Genomic DNA, 26,665 nt, shown 5'->3' on the forward strand with positions numbered 1-26,665 from the left:
AATCGGGGTTGTGTATGAATTGATGATGGATGATGAATGATGGATGAATGAATGGATGGGTGTGGATGGTATAGTGGTGTGGATAGTATGGATGGATTCATAGACCATAACCTTACACTATATACATACAAATGAATAAATGAACGAATGAATGAATGAAATAATATATTTGGAGTATTATTGTGTGTAATTATAAATGTTTATATTTATGTAGGATTTGGCGGGTTATTTTTGGTATATTTGATTCTTGGTCTTTGGGGTTGGTTTCTGAGTTCTGGGGGTTTATACAGATTGTTTGTGTGGATGATTGAGTGATGGGGGAGGGAGGGTTGAAGAATGATTGAATTGATGTATGAATAAGTGTTTATATGATATATATATGATGTAAGAGGATGAGAGGATGAGAGGATGAGAGGAGGAGAGGAGGAGAGGAGGAGAGGAAAAGCAAAGGTAAAGGAGAGAATAAGAGAATGGGAAAATGAGAGAATGAGAGAATGAGAGAATAAGAGAATAGAAGAAAGGGATGGGAAGAATGGGAAGGAGGGAGGGGCATTTAAATGTTGCGCGAAAAAGTGATGATAAAATTAATAAGAGTGAGGGAGGAGGACTTTGGAAGATTTGGATGGGATTGGGTGGGGTGAGTAGGAGGGAGGGAGAGGGAGGAATAGAGTTGGGTGGAATGGAGATTGGAGGAGGATGGATAGGATTGAGAGGTGATGGTGGATAGAAGGGAGAGGGAGAGGGAGAGGGTAGGATAGGATGAATTGGACTGGGATAGGGGGTTTAAGATTGGATGGATGGGAAGGGGTGGGATGGGATTGATCGATTCTGAATGAGATGAATTGGGTGGGAAGTGGAGAAAGGGAGAGGGGAGGATGGGAGAGGATGGGAAAGGATGGGAAAGAATGGATTGATATAGAGTAGCATTGGATTGGTATTGAAATAGGATAGGATAAAAGATAGGGATTGAATAAGATAGAATGAAACAGAACAAGATGGGTTGGGTTGGGTTGGGTGTGAAAATTGATTTTTTAATATAACGGAAATAGATAGAGAATGAAATGAAATGAAATGATATTGAAAGAAATCTAGAGAGCTGAGATGGGTAGAGTAGGATTAAATAGGGGAGTGAGGACGGACTAGAATTGATTGGGATGAAGGGGATAATAGAGTATTGCGGTTAAGATAAGGTATTACGATTATCTGTGAAGGTGAAGAAAATCTACCATTCGATGAGTTTGGGGTTGGGGTCGAGGGGAAGCTAGGTTTGGGATGGAGGGTGGAGGGTGAAGAGTCGGTCTATATGTATGTATATATGTGTCGACGCTTTTTCTTGGTAAGGGAGGCGAAGAGATTCAAGGGGAGGGAATAAAGGAAAAAGAAGGGAATAGATATACTTGTAGGGTATGAATAAGAAGTATGATATGATATGATATGATATTCAATGTAAAGAGGAAAAACATTTCCCTGGTAATACTTCTGTTATGATATGTCATTTGTCATGATTGTTTATGAGGACTTGAGAGAGCTTTTTGAGTGCTGGATACTGGTTTGGATGCTGGATTGGATGAGTGATTGGATGAGAAAGATTGTGAACGTTGTGATGACTTCTACTTTATAGGAACTAGACTGTCTCGAGACTGTATAGGTATTTACGAGAAGAGCTAGCATGGGGAGAAATGTATGCTGTACGTTTGCGTGTTTAATTTGATGGGTGTGATTGTAGGGAAGAAAGAAGGGGGAGAGTACCAGGTCGTTCGGAAAGGATGCACCTATATGCTTGCGACTAGGCTCTATAGATACACCTCATATACTTCTTCTGTATCAAATCAAGATGGAGAAGATATTTAGATTGTCCGATTGAGGGGTGAGACTCTATCGGAAGGGCGTAGGTGAATGGTTTTGGGAATTTTGGATTTTGAATTTGGTTTCGGGAATGGTTTGGTTACTTTACATTTGGTGGATTGCTGAGAAAGGGTGTTACGTTGGGATGGATTGAATGATTGAAGTGCCTCGAGTGATTAAACTATATTTAGTGATTGAAAAACTTGAGTGATTGAGATGATTTGAGATGAGTGAGTGATTGCAATGGGTTGAGTAATTGAAATGCACTGAGTAAGTGAGGTATATTGAGTAATTAAAACAGGCTGAAGAATCAAGGTGAATTGGATATCTGATTTGGACTGAATGATTGAAGTGTCTTGAGTGGTTGAAGTGCCTCGAACGATTGAAATGGATTGATGCGTTGAGATGGCTTGAATGATTGAGATGAGTTCACTGCTTGAAATGGATTGAACGCTTGAGATGGATTGAAAGTTTGAGGTGAGTTGAGTGATTGCAATAGGTTGAGTGGTTGGAGTATATTGATTAATTGAAATGGATTGAATGTCGGAGATGGACTGAATGATTGAAATGGATTGATAGATCGAGACAAATTGAATATTTGAAATATATTGAATGTTTCAAATGGGCTGAATGATCGAGATGAGTTGAACGCTTCGAATGATCGTTGAACACTTACTATTCAAAATAACACCATCGGTTTCACTTGACTTATTTCCATAAGACATTTTTCTGCTACAGCTTGATCATCGGTAGAAAGCTTTAATAGTTCATAACATCCAACACTCAACGCTTTTGATCATGCGTCGCCACTCCTAAAAGTAAATACCTTTAGGTGCAGTGAGAATGACACATTCTGCTTGTAGAGCTAAGAAGTGGCGCTTGATGGCAGGTTAGGAGGAAATAGAGGTTGGTTAGATCTTCGTTATTGAGCTTGATCTATATAAAGTACTAGTTTGTCTATAGACAAAATGTTGAACTAATCTCAAAGCGAGAAAATGAATATATGAAAAATGAAAGGGTCTATAGACCTACCGTCCTAGTAATGATTCTATAGAATCTGCGAATATATTGAAGCCTATGGGCTTGTAGTTGATAGCAAAACAAAAAAAGGATTCTATAGAATCTGGACATAAATTACAGCCTATCGGCTTGTAGTCGATGACAAAAGCAAAATGACTCTATGAAATCTGCAAATAAACTACAGCCTATTGGCTTACATTTGACAAAAGAAATAACAGGACTCTATAGAGTTAAACCTATACTTAGGTAGTGGCTTATAAGCTTAAAAATAGTGGCCTATGGGCTGAAATATAATGAACATGGAAAAGAAAAACATTGATGCTCAAACCTATAGGTATCATATAGAGCAGTGAGTGAGATCCAATCAGACCATCTCATCTCTCCACAAAAGCTGTACCCTTGCGGGTAGCTCTTTGGCGAGAGAGTCTTCGTTCTCTTTATCCTCTTCTTCGTCCTCTTCTGGATGCGATGATGAAGGGTCTGAAGCTCGAGATTCGAGAATTGCTGATTTCTTCATGGACAATATGGTGTCTCTGTCCATTGAAATGATGTCATTTCGGGATTCGAAGGCCTTTCTTCTAGCATTTTAGACCTTGCGATATTCCTTGGCCGAAGACAGCAAGAGATCGATCTTGATATCATCTTGTTCTTCAACATATTGATTCCATGCATCGGCGATGGCTTCGAGATCTCGGTTGGAAACTCCCAGTTGTATGATTTTTGGCTTAACCTTAGCGAATCTGCCAACACAATCTTTGATGTTTCCAATGAATGAACAATGGTCCGAAAATATATCTGAAATTCTTTCATTGATCATTGTCCGAATTTTATGGTGAATAATTCGGATTCCAATGAATTCTCGAGCTCCCCCAAAAGACTGGATTTGCTCGAATCACTTGCATAATGTCCCGGATCTGGGCGATGTTGTTGATCCAATCTGTGCCATGTGGCCAGTCGGATGGCATGGTGAAAAAGTGGAATATTCCCATAAAAAAATTGGACATATATATATGACCAAAGAAGTCAACTTGGTGATGAAGGAATCGCTCCAGTTGGTATTTTGAATTTTGAACCATCACTACCATTTATCTCATGATTGGTCGAAATATCAGCGTATTCGCCATGTGGTATCTATTCGTATGGTGTAACGCTGTGGATCTCCAAGCGTCTTTTCCAAAGAACTTCTTCTGCTTTGGTCGTTTTTTGAAGAAGTACTTCATCATCTGCAGACCATGATGATGATGAACGAATTGGTTGAATTGATCGAATAGACCCGGTATCCTTATCTGAGTCATCCGAATCGAGTTGAGATTGAGCATTTGCTCGTTTTGATGCAGGTGCGCCATCGAAAGACGTGTCGGATGCCCTTCGACGTTTTCGATTTGGAGCAGGAGTTGGCGACATCTTGTATCACCAAATTGATGATTTAGACAAAATTGTATGATTGATGGGAGAGGCGTATGAAATTTCCCTTTTGAGAGTTGGGAGAATTATTGGTGGTGATGATGTTGATGATTGTGGGAGAAAATACCAAGAGCGACGACGATTATCAAATTTCTGTATCCAAAATTGGACGAAAGTGCGATTTTGTAAGCTAGCCGAATCAAGATTTTCTGAGTTAAATTTACCGATTGGGATATTTTAGGACTATATACTATGATTAAGGTGAAAGGAATATGCTCAAAAGCGATAATTGCAGCACATATCGCTCCTTCTGTTGAGGTTCTCAACAATCAAGTGATGTAGAATTTCAATCCTCACCCATCCTTCGGTAGAGAAGTGTATTTGAATATACTTATCAAAAGTCAGTTGTACTAAGAATAAGAATGTCAAAGGACCTCCAGTTTCCCGCATTGTCCAAAACCTATAGGTAGAATCAAATACTTTGAACTACTTCATCATTTGAGGACGGCGAGTCACTTTAAAGAAGGGCTCAAATGCTTGCGATAATGACACTCAGATATATCAAATCAAGTAGGTATTCAACAGCGCAGTTCATGTCTTGATCTTTGTTATGATATCAAGATGGCACATGCAAGCTGTATAAACGACGCTCTTCGTTACTGGATTTGGACTCGACCACAGAATAGCCAGTTAAGCCTGGACACGCTTATGATAACCTCTATTGTTTGCTTCTACTTTCAGATAATCAAATAACAGGTTGTGTGTAGACGTCTGGTACTACTTATGGGCTTTTCTTAAATGCATCCAAGTCTCATGGGATGTTTGATTGTCCAAGTCTGAAGTCAAGACACACAGTAGAAAGCGGTATGGTGCTATTGAGCCTGACAAGACTTTTAATTGTCAAATTCAGATTTAAGCAATCGAGGGTATTACGAGGCCATGAAGACTGAGAACCCGATTATCTGTATCCGGAGCTAAATGCCAGCGAGTTTTGGATTCAATATCTTTATATGCTTGTGATATACATTGAAGCTTTTCAGTGACTATCTATGCTACTTGATAGTCAATTAGACGAACACAGATAGGTATGGATACAACCGGATACCACACAGCTACCCCTTTGTATATCCGAATAATCCCCCGATCAATTTCAATATAGCCGGACGAATATATATCTACTAACCTTGTCTGCAAGTGAGATCACAACATACGTTGCGCAACCACACATGCATTGCATGACTCCCCCTAGGCCGATACCAACTGCTATGTCAGTATATCTGCAATGAAGCCACATTGCCAGGTGAGCCACCACAAAAGCTTCTAGAATATATGGATCATCAGTTTAAATATGGTATGTCGTCTACATAAACCAATCGGTGCTACCGCGGTGCGACGGCCTGGAATAGGTTCAGAAGCCTATTCAATACCCTTGCAAGTGGATATTTCCCGGTCAGCTGGAAAATCATAAGATGGTAAGAAAGGCTTTAATCATGCGAGAAGGATTTACGAATGATTATGGATGGCAGCCACAATCCTATGGCGTAGTTGAAAATTCGTCTTGCAGTTAGCCAAGAAGAGGCAAATCAACTTAGGAGGATCTTTCATCGTTCACCGATGAAACTTGGCTGGTATGCACTAGATGAATGATGTTCACCCAACACAACATCCGTAAAGGTGCATGATAGTGTTGCATTGGGTTGGCAAATAAATATGTCCTGCCGTGAGCACTAGGTACTTGACATATTACAAACAATATAATTATACATGCCAGTCATCCGATTGTTCATCAACAAAAGTCAGCTTACTCATATTTTAAATCTTGGGGAATCATATCACCCAAGCTCTATCGTAGCGTGGTAAACATAATGACACCCGTCATATAAAAGAATCCTAGCTACAAGTTACCTACAACGTTGCAACGAGTGCCAAGATATCTTCATCTTACCCCGCCTTCCCTCGGTACTTGAGAAATTATCCCTTATACTCAATTTAATAACGTGTTTTCAAAACCTTAAATTTCCATACTTTAATAAAAACATCTGATTATGAGATTTTCTTATTTCAACCTATAATATCTTTATTATTGGTGGTCTAATTTAATTGAAGATATAATCAAATGATAGAGAATAATTAAATGTATTATTAGTATAATTTTGAATTATTTTAAATCGTTGATAGTTGAATTAGAACTTTCGAAGCGAAATTTTAAAAACAGTTTGAAAATATATTTATTTTTAATTTCAAATTTCAAAATTTGTTTTACTCATTTTCAATTGAATAATTTTTATTTCAAAATATTTGTAAGATTAATTTATCAATTCTTTTAATTAGAATATTCATTATTTTGAGGAATTTTTTTAATTTAAAAATGTATCAATAAAACCAAGAGCAATTGAAATTCGAATTTTCTATTTGAATAAATCGATAAGGTATTAAAAATCACGATTTCTTTTGAAAACGAGTTATTAAATCGAGTGTAAACTCGTAAGCGATAAATAAGCTCCGAGATTTATACACGACTTTCTTTGACGCTAGTGCTACTATGTTAAAACGTGCATTTACGATAGGGTGTGGGATAAATTTATATGATGGAACTATTAGCCTCAAAAATCCTTGAACATCATGGTGGAAGCAATGTGAGACAAGTGGCTCATCAGGAGAGGCGAGACTTACTGATGCTAAGCATCCAAGGCAGTAAAAGGGGGAAGGAGGGCTTTGATTCTCTTCCTCGGCGGTTTTAGGTGCATAGTCTAATGGCTGCAGATAACATACAGTCGCTTCTTGGAGGCGGACTGAGTTTGTACAACACAGAGAGTAGCAGATGACATACACGTCAAGAGAATCACTAGTCAACCATCAATATACTAGTGTAACCCTGCAGATCAGAAGTTGTATAGATTGATGATGTCAATTTTGACATGCCAGAAAGTATCAACTCATGTTGTATTCCAAGTTGGATCAATGTTACTTTGTTTTCCCCGCAAAATTACAACATAGAAGTCACCTCTCCAATTCAAATTGCCAGCTGACCTCGAAACCAGAGTAGCCAAATACATGTAGCCATTGAAAATCATAAAAATCACAGCCTAGATGTCGACTGATCCACAAATCACATTTTAGATAGAAATATAGTTTTAAAGTAGATAGGTATAAATTCCAAATAAAGCTAATAATACACACAAACCACCAAATCTAAAAAGAAAATCTCTGTAACCACGTCTCCAATTAAACTCCCCAAAACAATCTGCGCGAGCAGTAAGATCTAAGCCGTCTAGAAAGAAAGCAAAGCAAGAAGGTATAAAAAGGCAACTGCAAAATCCCCTCTCCCCAACAAACCGAGAATGAAAACAAATAAACAAACACTCCTCAAAGAATTAACCAAAACTCATCCCCTTAAATATTGCACAGTAAGAATAAATCCTCCACCAACCAGATGAAACCCCATCAAACGACTCCCACTTAGTAAGAGAAAGGCCCCACCATATTCCCACGCGCCTTCCCCTGACTCGACAAAATCGCACTAACATTCTTCATCGCACTCTCATGAAACTCCTGGAAATCAAAGTCCACACTAAAACAAGCATAGATATTCCACAACCAACTGCTCGAACTCGATCCAATCGCATGCACATCCATGATATCCCAGGTTCCTCCGAGAATCCCCGGCGCGCCAGTCGTCAAATTGAAGTAGAAAGGCGCGTCGGCCATTTGGAATTTCTGGAAGAAACCAGCGTTGTTAGGATAGGGTTTCCATTGGGTGAGTTCTTCGGTGATGGGGTAGACACCTGCACCGGGAATACCGCCTAAGAGGTTGCGCTTTGCGCCGGGAGCGAACCCGGTACCAGTGACGGATTCGGGTGCAGTTCCAAACCAGGAGGTTGCGAGGAAGTCGCCGATGATGGATTTGAGATCGGAAGCGGAGGCGGGAATGATGGCGATGGAGGTGGAGACTTGATAGTAGGTGCCTGATGGGCAGGAGCAGGGTCGAGGAGTTGGTCCGCAAACAGGGAGCTTAGGTGGGGAAGGGGTGGGACGAGACTTAGATAGGGAGTCTACGGTGGTGGCAGCTGGTAAAGCTAGAACGGAAGCGATGAGAGGAGTGATTGCGAGGATAGAGAAACGCATTTTGATTGTTGTTTTGATTGCTACTTTGGTGAAGATTGTATGATTTGAAGTTTGAAGTGTTGTAAAGAAGTAGCTTGTAGAAGACTTTTGAAGTACCGATTGATTGTAGTGAATTCTGTTGGTTATCTGAAGATTGTTTTTTTGATGATATTGTTGTGTTATTATGCTGTAGATGCTTGAGATGATGATGATGATGTTGTTGTTGATGATGAAAATAAATTCGACATCTGGAAACCAATATCTTCTTATACACTTTTGAACACCAGAATCCCATAGCCACGAACTGTATCAGTCTTCCCAAACCTCGCAACTTCATAGCATTCACTGGCGGCTCCGAAAAGTCTTGTCTCAAGCTCAAGACTCAAACGGCAGAGAATCCTACAATTAGATTTTCCAGAACTGTGCCCGACGTGGATGACAGCCATGTAAGTCTGGAGTGCATCAAAATAGATCCTACAATTCCAAATCCTTGGTTCAGTATCCCACTTTAGGTTCTTGCTGATAGCAAAGCCACTCTGATAGCAGCTTAACAGGGGCTGAGATCTCGGTTTGCACGTGGATGACTGCCTTCCTGATCGTACCTTACAGATGTCAACCTTTTCATTGGCTGCTGAATCTGAAATCCGAGAGCTAGGAATACGATAACCCTGAAAGCCATGTGCTGAACAGACTTGTACGTCGTATTTTACTCTAGGAGGCATGGTAGCAAGGCTGAAAACGTGGTTGAGATGCATGGTGAGAATGATCGGACGCTGCATGCAGCATGACTCGGAGATCTAACCGAGACGCAGGTGTTTGAAAGATTAGAAGGATTGAGCCTCAAAGCTAATGGATCCAATTTTACGAGTGACTTCGTCTAATTGTGAGTCTTGCCAGGGGATGGCATCGCTAGTGCTTCTTCATCTGACAAGTAAGCGAAGGGGTCACACCATTTTTGTCGGATCCGGTGACCGGATATCAATCGACCGACCGGATATGTGGATTAATATCTTACTATGTAGCTTATTATAATCATACTGACTCCATTTCAGAGTGATAAGCAGCGGATTTCGGTCTGCGTGCTCCGGTGTCGTCGGATTAGATATATCCATATTCTCTTGGTACTGAGAATATCATGACAGATGGCATATAAGTCTGCTCCTTCCTGGTGTTCTCAGCATCACTATTGATCATTCAGCAGATAATATGTTTCCAAATACTCTTATTGCTGGGCAATTTGTCATTGCCGTTGTCTTATGCGGCTGTTTTATTTTCAGAAAGCCTTTGACGGCGACATGTAATAATCTCCTTTCAAGGGTTCTTAACGTAAGTTGCTGCGCCCCCATAACATCAGATGTTTTTTTATTTGTCATGTGTATGAGACTGACTGAGAAATAGTTATACTTATTATCTCGATATCCTGTCAAGCATGTCGAATTTGGACATAGACTTCCAGGTTGCGATTATGAGTTTCCCAATGGTCAGGGCGACGGTGCGAAATTTCTCTATGGAAAAGAGAACAGCGAATTATGGGGATCAAAATATGGTTCGATTTATCAAATCTGGTCAGGCCACAAACCAGAGATGTGAGTGTACCCTTCGAAAACCCATCCAGGACCCAAAATTCAATGAGAATCAAGTTCTAATATAAATCATAGCGTACTCACTCAAGCTGCTGATATTCAAGCTGTCTTCAGTGATTCAGACAAACATTTCAAAGCTGTGAACAACAATTCCGGATATTTGTTAGGTCAAATACTTGGTCAATGTGTTGGGTTGATCAGTGGTCAGCAATGGAAGCGTGTTCGCTCTATTGTTGAAAAACCATTCCATCGCAGCGCCACTCCAAGATATGTTCCCATGATTGAACAAAGAACAACATCATTCTTCCAAGAACTTTGGGATTTTAAAGATCTATCACGTGGACTTATCGATCCAGCAGATGATTTGAAACTTCTCCCATTTTTGATTGTGGCGGAAGTCGTTTACGGGAAGCTAGCTCCAGATGTCGAATCCGAGCTCCGTGCCCTCGCTCCGATCCGAGAATCCTTCTTCAAGCACGTTATCTCGGGTGGGCTAACCCGTTTTGAATGGTCAGCTTACCTTCCTACGCAAGCCAATAAGGACCTTGCAGCGTTTAAAGAACGATGGATTGCATTCAACGAATTCGCTTACCGAAGAGCGAAGGAACAAGGTCTCGACGCCCCCATCGTAGGCTTATTCGCAGCAAAAGAAATGGGGGAACTAACCGAGAATGAAATGCTGCATACTCTTGACGAGATGCTATATGCAAATCTTGATGTTACAATTGGCGGTGTAAGCTGGAACCTTGTCTTCCTCGCATCTGACATATCCGTTCAGGATCAGTTACGAGCAGAATATCAAGCTGCCCAAAAAGAAGCCGACGAAAATGGTCTGACGCTAGAGAAATACCTGTCGAGTAGTACAACCTTCCTCGCCGCTTGTGTGTCCGAAGCTTCTCGACTACGCCCTCTCGCCGCATTTTCTGTGCCGCAAAGTATTCCCACATCAAGAGTTGTCGGAGGCTACGAGTTTCCTGCTGGAACAAATTTTGTAATTGATTCATATGCTTTAAATATCCGCAACTCATTCTGGGGGAATGATAAAGCCATATACCGTCCAAGTCGTTTTATGGAAAGAACCGCAACTCAAGCACGATATAACTTCTGGAGATTTGGATTTGGTCCAAGACAATGCATGGGAAAATTTGTGGCAGATACTTTGATAAGAAACATCTTGGTACATTTGGTAAGAGAGTATGATTTATCATTGTTGAAAACCGAAGAGTGGCAGAGAAATCCTGAGATTTGGATTAATCATCCGGATATGAAGTTGAGGTGTGTGAAAAGAAAAGGATGAGCTTTATGATATCGGCGCTTCCATGATTGGGCAAGTAAGCTGCATTCTTTGGTGGCGTATCTTGTATTCCCAAAAACCACTTTGAATTTATAGAGTTCCGTATGACATTGAAAATTATGGCGTGGCAGGTGTCTCTCACGCCACTTTGAATATACAAATCATCTGTCAATCAGAATTCCTTTGACCCCATGGTGTTTGATCTGTGCTTGAGATAGGATCTGTACGAAAAATAGAGAATGATTCAAATATTGAAAGAGTAGTGAAAATATTCACATAGCCAGGAAGCGGAATATAGTAAACTAGGAATATTTTCCATTCCTATTCTAATATGTTTTGAATACTTTTATTGCCAAAATTCATTGTAACTCCAATCATTATCCACATTAAATATGCTGGCATCTGAAAAATCAAAGATGTCACCCTGAAACTAAATTGATAACATTTGAATTAGCATTGATGTTATATAGATCACACGAAAATCCAACGAAAAATTTAACTAGAAAAGTATTTACCTGATTCGCTTCAGCCGCAAAAGTGATTGACTGGTCTACATATCCTGGCTGGGAGGTATATATGGCTTGGTCTACAGTAGACATTGGGATATCCACTGCAGGTGTTGCTCTGATATTATTTTTACTATCCTGTAAAAGAATTAGTCTGATTTTCCCGCTTGCACAATCAAATAGAAAATGCCTACCTCGTTCATTTCTGGATTGTTGGATGGAAGTTTCATTTCTTCATCAGGAAAAGATTGTAGCAGCGTCTGCCTGCATGCTAATAATGCTTTCTTGGCACCTTCATGCATCAAATTCTCTTTTAGATTTGATGTACCATTCGCTCGTACGGATTGCATGGCCACAGAAAGAATGAGAACATCTTTGAGATCACTACCAAATTCCCCTACTCTCTTGGTGAAGCCTTCTAGTGTACCTTCTACTATCCTAGTAAGCCTGGCTTTTGAAAAATGTGTATTTGTTGCTGGAGGGCTAGGTAAGGTCATTGGGAATTGATTGGGCGTAAATCCTGGACTAGGCTCATTGCTTTGAGACCCTGATGCGGATGCTTTGATGTATTGACAAATGCTCAAGATGGCGGCTAAAACGTCGTTCTTGCAGCAAATTTGGAACATTGTCCAATGCAAGTTTGTACTCAACAAATCCAAATCTGCCACTGAGGGATCAAAGTAATCTTGATAAGAAACAATGGCAACTGAAGATTCTAAACAAATCTGTTGTATCTCTCGGAATAATGGATCGTCTTGTCGCTCTTCCCATAAAAGCAGCCTGTAAAGATTGAGAAAAGGTCTCCTCAGATATATATCTAATAAGACACAATCTAATAGATGAGAAGGAGAGCGTTGAAGTGTTCCATCTAATTTGAGTGGTACTGGAACACGTCGTAAAAGTTCTTCCAATTTCCTTCCTTCTCGGACAACTTCTGTGAGATCCATATTAGGACTAACATCTCTGATAAGTGAAACCACCTTGAGTTGTTGCGCCAACGACATGGCTAATGTGACTTGGGCGAGAGAGTCGGTCCATTCATTTAGAGGTCTCGAAGGAGGAAGTTCAGTTGTAGATTCGTCAAAATCCGCATCATTCAGATTTGCTGGAGCCAATTGAGTAAAGTCTATGTCAGGAACAATACTGGGCATGCTCGCAGCCATGGATGCTTGTAGATCCATTTGAACAATTGTTGCCCAAAGTCTTCGCCTTAACTCGGCATGAAACGGTGAAATCTTCTTGAAGTCCGCCGGTCTTAAGTGAAGTCCCATTACCATGGCAGAACGAACTAAAGCCCCCGTGGCACACCAGAGCTTATCTGAAGAGATAAGTTGTAGTTGTCGAGCAAGTAAAAGCAGCGTTTCGGTTTGCAAAGTTGATATATCAATTGCCTGCTTTCGACTTAAAGTATCAGTCCAAGCCGCCACAAGCTCGAGTGATGCCATTTCCAAATATGTTTTCTGGTCATCATCAAAACCCGAATCGCTATCAAGGAACTTGTAACAGATCGCTAGTATAGCTGTCAATTGAGGTAGAAATGGCGAGGACTGGAATATTTTATCGTCGGGGGAAGTCCAAAAGTGTGAGTAGAGCCGAAGGAAGGAGGGCACATGAAGAATCCTTGAACTCTTTTCGAAATTATCAGTATAGATCTTCAATAATCTATCACAAACAGGTTTCCCAGGAAGAAATTCTCGAAGTTTCGAAAGGACTGCAGCACTTTCTTGGCTCAGGGTCTCTTTTCGCATCCTGAAATGACTCTGGGATTTTTGCTGTAGATATTGAACATCTTTAGCAAGATTGATGATGGAAGCGTTGCTTGTCGCACTCTTGTTTATGAAGTCTTTTGCCTCGGGGAACTTTGAACGATGTTAGTACAACAATAAATCTAGTAAGGCAAATAGGAATAGATCCAGATGGAACACTTGCCTGATTTAACAAGGTGATTCGATCATTTTGACCATGATATCTACTCCTCGACCCTTTCACGATCAAGGTACAGAGTCCCGGTATCAGTCTTGGAGGAGCATTCGTACGTTTTGAAACTTTGTGAGTTGGTGATGGCTGTGAAGATAATTTTTGAAAGGTCGATAACTTTCCCGTGACTTGCAGTAACTCTTCAAGCCTTGCGACACGGGATTGAAGCTCCTCAACAACGCCGACTCCACCATTGCCCTGTGAAGGAATCAGTATTAGCCATTGTTGAAGTTATTTGCAGTAATTAAGTTATGTATTAAAAAATTCACCTGAATAACGTTCGGATTGTTTCCTATGTTTGGTGTGAATTTAAGATCAGGAGTGCGATCTCCTGGTGACTGTGTTGAAGGTCTGGATTTTGAAATGGATTTTGAAATGGATTTTGTAGGGTCGTGATTGTAGGTACATTCAGCTGAACCATTAGGTATCTTGGTACAATTTTGACACGGTAAAAGTCGATCGCATTTCAATTTCTTTTCACGGCATCTTAAACAAGAAACAACTGGTCGTGGCCGTTTGCGAGAAGAATCGAATCGAGTATCCTCCATTTTCTAAAGCTTTGTGTCTGGTGCTTGCGAATATAAAAAGGCAAATGGAGGTACGGAGTACAACACAATGCAATGCTGCCAATCCTCGTGCAAGTCGTGATACCTCAATTTGGAAAAGATCTGACCAAGAGAGGGGAAATCGGATGATTAAATTGTTTGTATTCACTGCGTTTGGATGAGATGAGATTAGTAGGCATGAACCCTTGGAGCAAAAAAATCAGTAGTCAGATTCTCGTGACAGCTAAGCAAGAAACCCCACGACTGACATTTACAAATGCTGTGTGGAATAAAATATAAGATATGTACAGTACAGTAAGCTTTGCGTAATAGCCTGTCGTATGATCGACCGGGGAACTGTGCTCACTCTTGCATTGGAGGGAGGCAAAAGGTTGTTTGAGTTTAGCACTCCATAATTGTATAATATATTGCTTACTCGCGACGAGCACGAAAGTGGTGGCTGCAGTGGCTCGAGTGGCTAGAAGGGTAGAAACTTTGCAGGCGGCCTAGAAAGAGCAGTTTTAACCAGGATGGTGAGCCTATTCACGTAAATGCAGCATCCTTCGCGTTCTTACTTTCCGAGCTACCCAGTTCCTCTAGCTGACTTTGAACAATGGTGATATCCTGTCTCGGCCTGTGTCGTTGTGGGTGTGAAAGCACTAAGCTCGCGTGTGGAGGAAATGAAGGGGCTGAAAAGCGAGACTGCCTATTAAATTCATCGTTATACGGAATACGTTCGTGAATAATGTCAGTGTCCATTAAAAAAAAAACATGATCAACCAATAAACACAGATATATTATATTTATATACCTAGTAGTTGCCTCTAGCATATTTTGCGGGTAAATATGGGTAAATATCGATGGTTAGTTAATTCATGTGGGCCTAAGGGACGTGGAGCTGATACATCTGCATACCCGTATAGGTTAATTAATCAATCCACAAGGTTTGAAGAATAATCACAAATCAAAACGCTTGATGAGAGATGAGAGATGAGAGGTACGCGCTGAATAAGATATTGTGCATCGGCTCGACGGCCAGTGCTTGGAGTCATCCCATCTGTACCACCGTCAGCCTACTTCGTACTGATAACGCCATTTCTCATCCATAGACATGAAGAAAAGATAAGCTCGGCATCTGACAAAAATGCTAATTACGCCGCTTCAACCTTCAAGCAAATAACGCACCCTCTGTCCACTCGATAACTCTAGTTCGCCAATACAGGAGTCTGCGAATCCCACGTTTTTTGCTCCGCTGCATTGACAAGCCAGTTGGCTACGCTTTCTCGTGTGATACTAGCCATCATGGCAACTCCCATACCTTTATTACCATACACTTTAACGGGCTTTGCTTCGCCCTCTTCCAGTCTGGCTGGTCGAGCGAGAACATAGTTGATATCACTAGCCTTGACCTCTTTATCCACCAAGTTGTGATCATCATATTGCAGATACATGTTTGACTTCTTCATCAACATTCGAAGTAAGAAGTGCATATACGGCCAGCTATCTCCTACCCCGAAAGCCTGCATCACAACAATCTTGCGTACATCAAATTCCTTCATAACAGAAATTATATTCGCATTTGAGTCTGCCATAAGCCTCGGTGGAGAAATAGATGCAGCGAAAGGGCTATCGGATGTACGAGGAGCGCTCAAAGTAACAATAACAACGGATGGGATATTGGTACTTGCTTCGAATGCAGCTTTGATATCAGCCTTATTGAGAGGGGTACCTGTATTGATGAGAATGAGTCAAGGCATTTTGAATATCTAGCTTGGATGCAGTGCCTAGTCTCGAAATTTGAGGATAAGATCATATTTCTTACCTTTGAAAAGCTTCAAACCATCCCTGGCTTCCATGGAGGAGGGGTCTCGAACCAAGGCTGTCACATCATGACCTAAATATCGTCATATCAGCTATCGGAGGTCGGAAGCATAAGAAATGGCGACATCGCTGATGTCTTAGTATGCTACTGCATTCTTACTATATACGCATATACGTACCTCGAAGTAATGCCTCTTCGATTACCATCTTACCCGTTCTTCCACTACCGCCGATTACAAAAAGCTGCATAGTTTATGAAACGTTAACCTTCGGCTGACTTTTGTCTTCTTGATTTGTTATCAATCTCAATGAAGGATAGAAACGTTGTGTAATATGTAGTAGGTGATAATGAGGAGGGAGGGGGAGAGCTGGAAATGCAGATAACAGACGATATTTCTGTTTCCTTATATGAAATCATGGTTGCTCTTGAGCTCCTTCAAACAATGCTTTCAGTTATATATTTCGCTCTGTTCCTCAAGATACCTACCTAATGCTTATGAAATCCGGAGCCGGTCGGACCCGGCTCTTTCTCTCGAATTATCCAATGAACAGCCCCGTCTTGCATCTATTTTGGTCTTACATTAATCTCGGTTCGTCTTGAGATGTTTACCCCAGACAGGAAATTCGGCTACAAGATGACTGTGCCACGTGGGTATTGGATAACAGTAGAATCGTTGACGTCTAAATCACCAAGTGGTTACATTACCGAGTTCTAGTAGTCCTTGTTGCTCTCAATGTCTGGAAACAAGTCAGATTTTGAGGTTAACTCTGTATCTCAACTCGGTTGAATGTTATGATTAGATTCAGAAATTGAAAGCTTCTGAGTGTCAGACTGTGGTACGGCCTATTGGAAATCCGGCAATACTATGACGTCGTCATAAACACTAATTCCTGAACCGAGGTACAGCTGAAGCTAACTCATCTTTCAATTTTTCAGTTGAAGAGTCTTGGAGACTGGAATTCGCCAAGTCCTGATATTGATATTGATATTGATATTATCCGGGACAGTCAACATAACGAGACCTAGACTTTTATCTATTCTCATAAACTCCAATCACAACTCCGAGAAACAAGAGAAACATTTAAACGCTTACAACCTCAATATTGACAGTCTCCTTTTCCAATACCTTTGACTCAGCTTCCTTTTTCTGTTGCTTCTTTTGCTCCGCGAAACTTTCAACCATTGCATGTCCTCCTCTTTCATTGAAGAAGAGGTTAAGATACATCCAAGTTTCCTTTGCATATCCCTCAGCACGATCAAACATAGCCAACTCATATTTTCTTACAGCTTCGGACAAACCGGCAGCATCATCGAACTTCTCCTTTCCTGCCCAATTTGGTTTACGAGCAATCACAGCTCTTGCAAGTTCCATTCCATCCTCCATGGCAACATTTACTCCTACGCCTGCAAATGGAGTCATGAGATGGGCTGCATCACCTAATAGGGTTGCACTAAAAATATGGTCAGCTAGTTGGTTTGGTTTTTGGAGGTGGGGAAAAAAGGAAGGCCGTCAAAGGCTGAATGAGAGATGGGTTTTAAAAAAGGTATCTTACCCTGCTCTGTGAAGCCACTTATGTCCTATTGGAAGCATATACATTGGTCTTGGAATCGCTTCTTCATCACTCTTGATAATTAAATCTTTCGCGTCTTGGTCCCAATCTTCGTAATATTTATCTACGAATTTCTGTCCCACACCAGGCGCGGACCAATCAATACCGCATGTTTCTTGCCAGTCCTCTGGTCTTCGGAAGAATCCATAAGTTTGAACAGATCCATCACCGTTACGCTGCGATAGTACCGTTTGGTGGTCGCCGAGGGTGAGGCACATACCCAAGCCTACTCGTTTTGCGAGAGCTGGATCTTTTTGATCGATGTTCAAAACTTTTGCTTCCACTCCTGTGATTCCAGCAAATTGTGGCCGCGTGTTGGAAATTATATGGCGTACTTTACTCCAAGCACCATCTGCTCCAACAACTAAATCAAAGCCTCTTTCGACAGAATCCTGAAAGTTTAAATCATATGTAAGAGATGTTGGATCGGCGGATGTTTCAACACTTTGTAACTTATATCCCCACTTGATGCTCCCAGGCTCAAGAGAATCTAAAAGCATATTACGAAGCTGGACTCGATCCACTTCAGGACGACCTTTGAAAGAATCTGGTCTGCTTTCACCAACATCTTTGCTCTCATCAAGGATGAGATTTCCATAAGGGTCGTAGATTTTGAGAACTTCCCCCTCGGGTCGTGCAACTGCCAAGAATTTCTCATACAATCCAGCTTCCCGGAGTGCAACCTGAGCTGATCCTTCGTGGATATCGAGTGAGCCTCCTCGGCTTCGTGCATTTCGATCACTGTCTAGTTCAAATATGGTACATGGGATACCATTATATTGAATTAGACGAGCAAAGGTTAACCCGGCAGGGCCAGCTATGATTTGTTAGTCGAGAGCTTCTTTTGAAGACCATAGTCTAGAACAGTGACTTACCACCTATGACTGCAATTTTTGGAAAAGACATATCAATTAAAGTGACAATTTTGAGCCTAAAAAATCTGGATATCGACAGAGGATGGTGTCAGAACTTTTAAGTCAGAAGAAGATGATGATTTGAAATGCTACAATTGACGGTAAATGAGCTGGATTAATACATAATCCACCGCGCAGAATGAAGCCCCTCCAGTTTGTGAAAACGTGCTCATAACGTGCTGACAGGAGTTTTTTTCGGATCCGGTACTACTGTAATATTGGAATGGCGGACCCGTGAAACCCGCATGCATATTTGCCGAGAATACAACGTTTCTTATTTCTCACCATATACGAACGCGATGAAAGGATTAATGCACAGACTAAATCCTACGCACACTAGAAGGTCACTGGAAGCTGAAAATTAAATATGACTAAGTATCAAACAAATTTATTATATCAGCCTGCGAGTAAGAATGTGGAGACATATTGAAGAAACCCTTTAGGTTACACTCGGATATCCGTGTATCCATCGGAGATGCTCGGAATCAAGCGAATTTTGACAACATGTCCCCTTTCACCAGATTTTCTTTGCTTGGCATTACATTAATCATTCCTAAATTTACAAATGGATCAAAGAATGGATCAGAGAATACAAGCTAAAGTATCATACGAGATCAATATCTAGAATTTAGTGGCCTCATAGCCTTATGAGGCGGATGCTGGCGTCCGAAATTTTTCCTTTGACCCATAGTCACAGAGGAATAGTAAACGTGCCTGATTGTAAATCCAATACTAGATGCAAACATGCAAGTTCAACACCATGGGTCTTACAAGAGTAAGATTGTATGTGGAAGCATATCACGCAATTTCATATATCCAATTGCTCACAATTGGCATGGGTTTGCAACTGAAAGCTCAGTTCTAGCTGATGTGTAGGATGTGAATTCAAAATCTCCTGACAAGCTACCTTTCGGGCTTCGCTAGCCGTGATGTAAGATTGGTGCTTGCAGTATGTGTTGATGAGAATAGCGGAGGAGAAATCTTAGTCGAGATATCGTCAACTTCTCGGAGCCGGATGAGGAACTATGTTTCATCTAGATATTTTCTTTGGATAATCTATTATCATGATTTCTTTATGTATGACCGGTTTCTCCTCCTTAGTTTGTACTTCACTTCACTCAGCATCGACAGCATAGATCAATATCTACAATGTCTCCATTCATTGACATCATTGGTAACAATGGTTACACGAAACGAAACATGGTTGAAAAGACTTCCAGTATGACACCGTCAAAGAAAGAAGCCCTTATTCTCAGTCATTTATGCTCGATACTCGAGCTTCCCACATCAAAAGTTGATCTGAAATCCAATTTTGTTGGTCTCGGTGGTCATTCATTAATGGCTATCAAGTTCTCCAAAGCTTGCAAGAGAGATGGTCTCGTCTTATCAATACCTTCCATTCTTTTAAGTACTACTCTTACACAACTTATCGATTCGGCTACCGAAACACGATCTACTCCTTCAACAAACATCCTGAAGAATACTCGTGATCTGAATACACTAGTCAGCCCTACACGATTGAGTCATGAACGCCGCATGTCACTCTCTAAATCAGTTCAATCCAATGGATATACAACATCCGCATCCAATCTTTCATTAACAGAGATGCAACACTCATTTATGCACAGCTACCAAAGACAGCCTGGTAGCAACATCATTAGTTTCTATGAAACTTACAGTTCTGCCAACATCCCAATCATGAAAATGGCTTGGAAGACAGTTATAGAATCGGAACCAGTCTTCCGAACGATATTCGACCACGATAGAGTTACAGCGACTTATTCAAAACAACCATTACCATTCATCTGGGATGAAATTTTTGTTGAAGATACCGATACATATATATCAGAATTAGAAAAGGAGATTGTGCCAGAGAAGATGGAGGTTACATTTACAGTTCTTACTCCAAGAACCCAAAGATCTGGAAATGTTGGCGTTAGCACCATAATATGGAGAGTGCATCACGCATTTATTGATGGATACTCTGCAAATCTATTATACGAGAAAGTTCGAAAGATTGTGATGGGTCAGAATATCGTTCCCGGCACACCATTCTCGAATGTTATTCACGAAGTACAAAAACATCAGCAGATGAACCGAGATGTAAGCAGAGCTTTTTGGAGAAAACAAATGGAATTGCATCCATCGCCAGTTGGTGATCTAGCTCTTCCGGTTCCATCGTCACCCTCCAAATCATCTCGGAATGCCGATGTTTCATTTACGATACCCTCTGAAGAAATTGCCGAAGCTGCAAGATCAGCTGGTATTTCATTGGCATCGTGGTTTCAAGCAGCTTGGGGTCTGGTACTATCCATGTACGCTGATTCCGATACCGTAGTCTTCGGTACTGTTCTTTCCGGTCGCAATTTATCGATAGCTGGGATGGATGATACAATTGGACCTTTGATAAACACATTACCATTTCATGTCTCGCTAAACCGCACGCAAACGACTTTGGAATATGTTCAATCTGTCTTCAGACACTCGGTTGACTTAAGCTCATTCCAACATTCTCTTCCAGAAGATGGATACAGTAGACAATTTGCATCAGCATTGGCTATGGAGTTTGATATGCAACCTACCGATGATCATAAGATTCGTCCTATTGGCCAATCGTGGTTCAAAGTTGTGCCCGACATTCCACTGAGTATTTTCATGTCCACAACTGGAACCATCAGAATGTCATATCAAACACAGAAATACACCGAGTCCGATATAGAACTACTATCCGAAAATTTCCAAAGTGCTATCTTGTCTCTTTTGTCGCCAACGAAGTCTATCGACGAATGCTTATCCAATTTACTCTCTTCCAAATCTCATGAAACGTTGATGAAGATGGGAAATTGCTTGACAGATGAAACGTCACCGGCTTCAATCAAAGATGATCTAGTCACTCTATTCGAGCGTGCCGCTGCAGAAAACCCATCTATCTTAGCCGTTGAAAAGGCTGGAGACAGTCTAACCTATCACGAATTTGATAAAATGGCTACCAAACTATCAGCACAACTCTCTAGATATGTCCAACCAGGAGATATCGTCTGTGTCCATGCAGACAGAAGTATTAATTGGCTCGTTGCTATTTACGGTATCCTCAAAGCCGGCGCGGTATATTCGGCACAAGATGCCGCGTTACCAGGTCACATTCGGGAAGCTAATTTCCAAACTGCTGGCGGGAAGCTTTTCTTGACACCGGCATCATCTCAACGAAAAATTGCGCCGGAATCATGCAAGTTGTGTCTTTCGGTTGAAGATTTAGTCCAATTACCTATGCCAAGCTCTTTAGCAGTCGCTCCAAGACAAGCACCTCGACCTGCGGATAATGCATATCTTTGCTTTACATCTGGTTCCACTGGTAAGCCCAAGGGAGTGATGTGTAGTCACGAAGGCCTAGTAGCATTCCAAAAAGATCTTGCTGTTCGACTTTTCGCACTTCCAGGTCAAAGAATCTCTCAATTGATGTCACCAGCATTCGATGGAAGTATCCACGAGATATTTTCTGCTCTAAGTTATGGTGCTACCATTGTTCTAGCAGATGGCATTCATCCATTTTCTCACCTAGAGAAATCCACAGCTGCGATCTTGACACCATCTATTGCCAATATTCTGGATCCAGAAGACTTTCCCATGCTGCGAAATGTATATCTTGTCGGCGAGCCAGTTCCACAACATGTCAATGATGTGTGGTCTAGTGTTAAGAATCTGTACAATATGTATGGTCCTACTGAAGCCACCTGTGGAGCTACCATCAAACGTCTACTTCCTGGAAAGCCAGTCAATATTGGAGCACCAAATCCCACTACTCGAGTTTACATCCTCGACCGAAACCAACAACTTCTTCCACCAGGTGTGATTGGAGAAATCTACCTTGCTGGTGTACAAGTTGCACGAGGATATATCGGTATGCCACAAATGTCCGCCGAGCGATTTCTTCCCGATATCATCTGCGATCGTCAAGGTGAAATGATGTATCGAACTGGTGATCGGGGATACTTCAACCGCGCTGGTGAAGTAGAATGTTTGGGACGAAATGATCGACAGATAAAGTTACGTGGTTTCCGTCTTGATCTTAATGATTTGGAGATTCGAGTGGCGGAAGCTATCCCGGAATGTTCTGGTATCGCTATTTGTCAAAAGGGTGATTACCTCGTTGCTATAGTTCAACCAGAGACACTCGATGTTGCAAAGGTTAGAGCAAAGGTTACTCAAGTATTACCTGTTCATGCTGTTCCTCGGGTATTCCTGGCTGTGGAAAAATTCCCAATGACACCTGCTGGAAAATTAGACTATAAGTCCATTACCAACATGACCCTGGCAGAAAAAGAGTCCACCCCGAAGAAAATCGAAAGTTCGACCGAAGTTAGGATTGCTGAAGCATGGAAGGAGTTGTTGGGACTCGAATCCAATGTGGAGATTACCAGAGATTCTGAATTCGTTTCACTCGGAGGTCATTCCGTTATGCAACTTCGTCTTGCGAGTAAACTTTCCGAAATCTTCCATGTCAGGATGACGGTTTCACACATCATGCAGTCGGCCAATCTGCTTGAAATGGCAAAGATCATCGAGAATCTTTGTGCTCAAGCTCAACCTACTGACGTTGATGATGCATTGATTCCACTTGGGAAATACAGAATTTCACCTATTGAGCGTGAATGGTGGGAGAAGTATAGATTGAATATCGGAACATCTTCATTCAATGTTACCTACGCCTGTGCAATCGACACTAATATTGTTGATACCGATAAGTTGATCTCAGCATGGAATACAGTACTATCACGACACCGTATTCTTCGCTGCAGATACATAAGAAATGGGCCAAAAGGAGTTGTACAAAGAGGTTATGACCGATTCCCACCTCAGATCAAGACAGTCAACAAATTTGGTCTATGGAGAGAATGCAATCGACCTTTTGATTTGGAACGTCAACATCCCATCCGATTGTTCCTTTCCAGAAACACAATGCTTGCATCAATGAGCCACATAATCGCAGACTTGACATCCCTCGAAGTACTTCTCAAGGAGGTTACCACGCTTTACAGCGGTAACTCACTACCACCTGTCGAGCATACATATATGGATACCACACAATGGAGCACCACAGCCACACCAGCGGAGCAAAAATGGTGGAAAGAATATCTCCACGGAGCATCCCAAACCTACACCCTCCCCAATATCGTAGAACGTACCACATATACCGGACGTACTCGTCTTACCAAGCTTCCCCAAAATCTCACCCGTCAAATCCTCAAATTTACGGATGAGAAAAAAGTTACACTTCACCAAATGGCACTGGGTGCCGTAGCTCTTTCACTTCAACACGATCAAAACGATGTTGACATCGTACTGGGAGGTCCCTACTTCAACCGCGGAGCCAAAGATCTCGAAACCGTCGGATTGTTCCTCGAGCCTCTCCCCATTCGTATCCGCCAACCTTCCACCTCCGAATTATCATCCACATCCTTCCTCCGCGCTGTGCAAACCTCCAGCCAAGAAGCCATCGCACATGCTATGCCTTGGGATCAAATCCTCAGCGCCACTTCCACCAAAGCGCGTTTTCCAAACCATCCACTGCTCGATGTTATGGTAACTTTCCACGATAATCGTACTCCCAAGACGATGATGGAAGGTGTGGATCCTCTGATTACATATACTGAAGGAAGTAAATTTGCGCTCCTGGTGGAATTCTCAGTGCTTTCCGATGATGCGATTGCGTTGCGATTGGAGTATGATACGAACTGTGTGTCGAAAACAGAGATTGTAGCATTTGAGGCGGTGATTTTTGAGGCTGTGAGAGGATTGATTGGGGGAATGAGCTTGGGAGAAGTGAAGAAGAGTTTGGGGATTAAGAAGAGGGAGATAGAAAGGGAGAATGATGGAATGGTAGCAGCACCTACCAATTATTTTGGGAAGAGGGTTGATAGTCTCAGTGGCATTTAGAGATTCAGGAGCGCATAAATATTATAAGGGGAAAATTGTTTGGATGTATTCTTAAACTTTCTTAGAAGGGATTGGGGGTCATGAGAGTTTAGGAGTATATAGGTAGTTCTTGAATTTAAATATTTCATACTTCACTAAGAATTTGCTGTCATTATCGTGAATTGAAATAGTAGAAGCACTCTATTGGCTATACTACCCAAGGAAATTCACTTTTGATCCTAATTAAGCAGTCAAACTTGATTTCTTCAAACAGATTAAAGATATCAAACACTCAAACTTAAACAACAATCTTCAATCCCCAATGTCTCAAGTCCATCCGCGATATCTGCCACAGCTATGGCCCCAAATCTAGACAACAATCAGCATCGACTGGATTCTCAACATGCGATGTTTTGAGGTCAACAATATGGAGGATTTCCAAGATCTAATGTCACCACCTTCGTTCCGACAATGGTAGTCCTTGACGACGGGAGCTTAAATGACATTCTTCAAGTGGCAGACGAAAAATCCCACCTCTACGACTTGAATCTATATACAGAAGGAAAATGGGGCATACAGTGCATCAGTGAAAGAATCTACCAGATCCAAAGGGTTACATCTTAGAGTATCCACGATGTAATCTGGCGCACGGGTTTGCAGATTGCCCTGCCCAACACAGGGCTAAGCTCAATGACGACTACAGGTTTGTTGTGTGCTTCTGTCTTGAAAAGTCTCTTTCCAGATCTTTGATTGATGTCCTGTTCTTTCCAGGTTTCTTCGAAGAAATATTTGGTCCATTACTGCCACAACGCGCTCTGGTCGAGCCCAGGGTATTACGAGAACAATTTCTATGGCACTCATCCACTCTCTGGCAAGAGACCACTCGTATGCCGCATATCCAAGATATTGGCTAATCGTTGACTAGTCAAGCCAGACTTATTCTAGGACCTAGACTTCAAAACAGAGAGTAAATAACATATTTGGTCGCGCTTCCCACCCATGCTTCACCTCCTCCAGCCATTTTTTTTCGTTGAAGATATTATCAGAAAGGAAACAAATCCCATTAGCATATACATTATACATAATTAAACATACACTAAAAGTACGTGAATAGACTCGAAGCAAATAAAGCATAATATCTGAAAAAAAATGTGACAACTTGAATATATCCATGGTGCTAGTCATTGTAATAATAGAGAGCTCCTCGACCGCGACAAACGATTCACTTGCCCAAAATATACCCCCAGTCACCAATACGAGACCAAGCATCCTTCGAAAGTACTCGCCGTGTTGTCATCAAGTGCTTTGCAGATCGAGCCTCTCTGGAACACTACTTACGGCTGAGGAGTGATGAATAAGCATTTGCCATGCATGCAGATATACTCTCCACTATGTGTACAACAACATCGTAGCAGTCAGAAAGTTATTCCTGTGGTGATGAGATAATTGCGGTGCATCATCATGATTGCGGTCTTACACATATGATGAATGAGGGTAAGCCGCATAGGTTGAGGAAGAGGTACTGGGTAGGTTCAGCTGGGTGTTGATGAAGTCGATGGACTCAGAGAACTTTGATTCATGTATGTACGATGGTAGAGTAGATAGAGTACTAAGTGAGGTGATAGAGGTGATTTAAGTTTTGGGAGCATACTCTCAGATGGGAAATGGTATTATTAGCAGAAAGGTATTTATTCATCAATACTAGGCATAATTTGCTGAGTGATTCGCTGAGTGATTTGCCGACTGAAGTCTGATCGGATGAAACTTGGGTGGTACGGTATGATGGGTAGTGAGTCTTGATATGAGTGACGTCGACCGCACTTATTAATCCATTCCCGAACTTGAAACCCTTACGGCTCTTACGGGATAAATCATACCGAGAGGATTACCGAATCGGGCCATGAGAGTGAATTTGAAGTGATAAGTGATATCAGACGAAGAATTTGCGAAGAAGTTAACGACCCGACGCCAAAACCGTCAAAAACGAAAACCAACAACACCATCCCCAATTCTTGTCAGAATCGAACGTCGATAGTTTTCCTGAAATGGCGCAATTGAGAGCCGTGTAAATCTGCAAAAAATTGCAAAATTTCCAAAAAGCCCCATTTTTCAAAATGCCCATAGACGT

At 41.5% G+C, this 26,665-nt stretch overlaps 8 protein-coding genes across 8 annotated transcripts; 2 read left to right on the forward strand and 6 right to left on the reverse strand.

Moving 5' to 3' along the window:
- Positions 1 to 3,451: 3,451 nt before the first annotated feature.
- Positions 3,452 to 3,682, reverse strand: EAF01_006343 (uncharacterized protein; the record flags this gene model as incomplete). The annotated part of the gene is made up of 1 exon (XM_038914597.1): positions 3,452 to 3,682. One exon carries the CDS (start codon positions 3,680 to 3,682, stop codon positions 3,452 to 3,454), a length of 231 nt encoding a protein of 76 aa, XP_038769552.1.
- Positions 3,683 to 7,728: 4,046 nt separating this feature from the next.
- On the reverse strand, positions 7,729 to 8,394 carry EAF01_006344 (uncharacterized protein; the record flags this gene model as incomplete). The annotated part of the gene is made up of 1 exon (XM_038914598.1): positions 7,729 to 8,394. The coding sequence occupies one exon, from the start codon at positions 8,392 to 8,394 to the stop codon at positions 7,729 to 7,731; it is 666 nt and encodes a 221-aa protein (XP_038769553.1).
- A 245-nt stretch (positions 8,395 to 8,639) lies between these two features.
- EAF01_006345 (uncharacterized protein) lies at positions 8,640 to 9,128 on the reverse strand (the record flags this gene model as incomplete). The annotated part of the gene is made up of 1 exon (XM_038914599.1): positions 8,640 to 9,128. The coding sequence occupies one exon, from the start codon at positions 9,126 to 9,128 to the stop codon at positions 8,640 to 8,642; it is 489 nt and encodes a 162-aa protein (XP_038769554.1).
- Positions 9,129 to 9,388: 260 nt separating this feature from the next.
- Positions 9,389 to 11,545, forward strand: EAF01_006346 (uncharacterized protein). The gene is made up of 3 exons (XM_038914600.1): positions 9,389 to 9,699; positions 9,772 to 9,959; positions 10,032 to 11,545. The coding sequence occupies exons 1-3, from the start codon at positions 9,580 to 9,582 to the stop codon at positions 11,251 to 11,253; spliced, it is 1,530 nt and encodes a 509-aa protein (XP_038769555.1). The 5' UTR covers positions 9,389 to 9,579; the 3' UTR covers positions 11,254 to 11,545.
- A 51-nt stretch (positions 11,546 to 11,596) lies between these two features.
- On the reverse strand, positions 11,597 to 14,281 carry EAF01_006347 (uncharacterized protein; the record flags this gene model as incomplete). Its single annotated transcript, XM_038914601.1, has 5 exons — positions 11,597 to 11,680; positions 11,766 to 11,894; positions 11,951 to 13,615; positions 13,686 to 13,931; positions 14,003 to 14,281. 5 exons carry the CDS (start codon positions 14,279 to 14,281, stop codon positions 11,597 to 11,599), a joined length of 2,403 nt encoding a protein of 800 aa, XP_038769556.1.
- Positions 14,282 to 15,483: 1,202 nt separating this feature from the next.
- EAF01_006348 (uncharacterized protein) lies at positions 15,484 to 16,348 on the reverse strand (the record flags this gene model as incomplete). Its single annotated transcript, XM_038914602.1, has 3 exons — positions 15,484 to 16,007; positions 16,101 to 16,172; positions 16,279 to 16,348. The coding sequence occupies 3 exons, from the start codon at positions 16,346 to 16,348 to the stop codon at positions 15,484 to 15,486; spliced, it is 666 nt and encodes a 221-aa protein (XP_038769557.1).
- An 833-nt stretch (positions 16,349 to 17,181) lies between these two features.
- EAF01_006349 (uncharacterized protein) lies at positions 17,182 to 18,616 on the reverse strand (the record flags this gene model as incomplete). The annotated part of the gene is made up of 3 exons (XM_038914603.1): positions 17,182 to 17,551; positions 17,654 to 18,527; positions 18,586 to 18,616. 3 exons carry the CDS (start codon positions 18,614 to 18,616, stop codon positions 17,182 to 17,184), a joined length of 1,275 nt encoding a protein of 424 aa, XP_038769558.1.
- Positions 18,617 to 19,773: 1,157 nt separating this feature from the next.
- EAF01_006350 (uncharacterized protein) lies at positions 19,774 to 24,558 on the forward strand (the record flags this gene model as incomplete). The annotated part of the gene is made up of 1 exon (XM_038914604.1): positions 19,774 to 24,558. The coding sequence occupies one exon, from the start codon at positions 19,774 to 19,776 to the stop codon at positions 24,556 to 24,558; it is 4,785 nt and encodes a 1,594-aa protein (XP_038769559.1).
- Positions 24,559 to 26,665: the final 2,107 nt, after the last annotated feature.

The sequence above is a fragment of the Botrytis porri genome, assembly GCF_014898465.1.
Source record: "Botrytis porri strain MUCL 3234 chromosome Unknown BPOR_008, whole genome shotgun sequence".
NCBI lineage: Eukaryota > Fungi > Ascomycota > Leotiomycetes > Helotiales > Sclerotiniaceae > Botrytis > Botrytis porri.

What these genes read in the sequence shown, in the direction of transcription:
- EAF01_006346 (XM_038914600.1), top strand. Translation starts at nt 9,580, where the DNA reads ATGTTTCCAAATACTCTTATTGCTGGGCAATTTGTCATTGCCGTTGTC. An exon ending in TCCTTTCAAGGGTTCTTAAC is followed by an intron (nt 9,700 to 9,771) that starts GTAAGTTGCTGC and finishes ACTGAGAAATAG; the next exon opens with TTATACTTATTATCTCGATA. An exon ending in TCAGGCCACAAACCAGAGAT is followed by an intron (nt 9,960 to 10,031) that starts GTGAGTGTACCC and finishes TATAAATCATAG; the next exon opens with CGTACTCACTCAAGCTGCTG.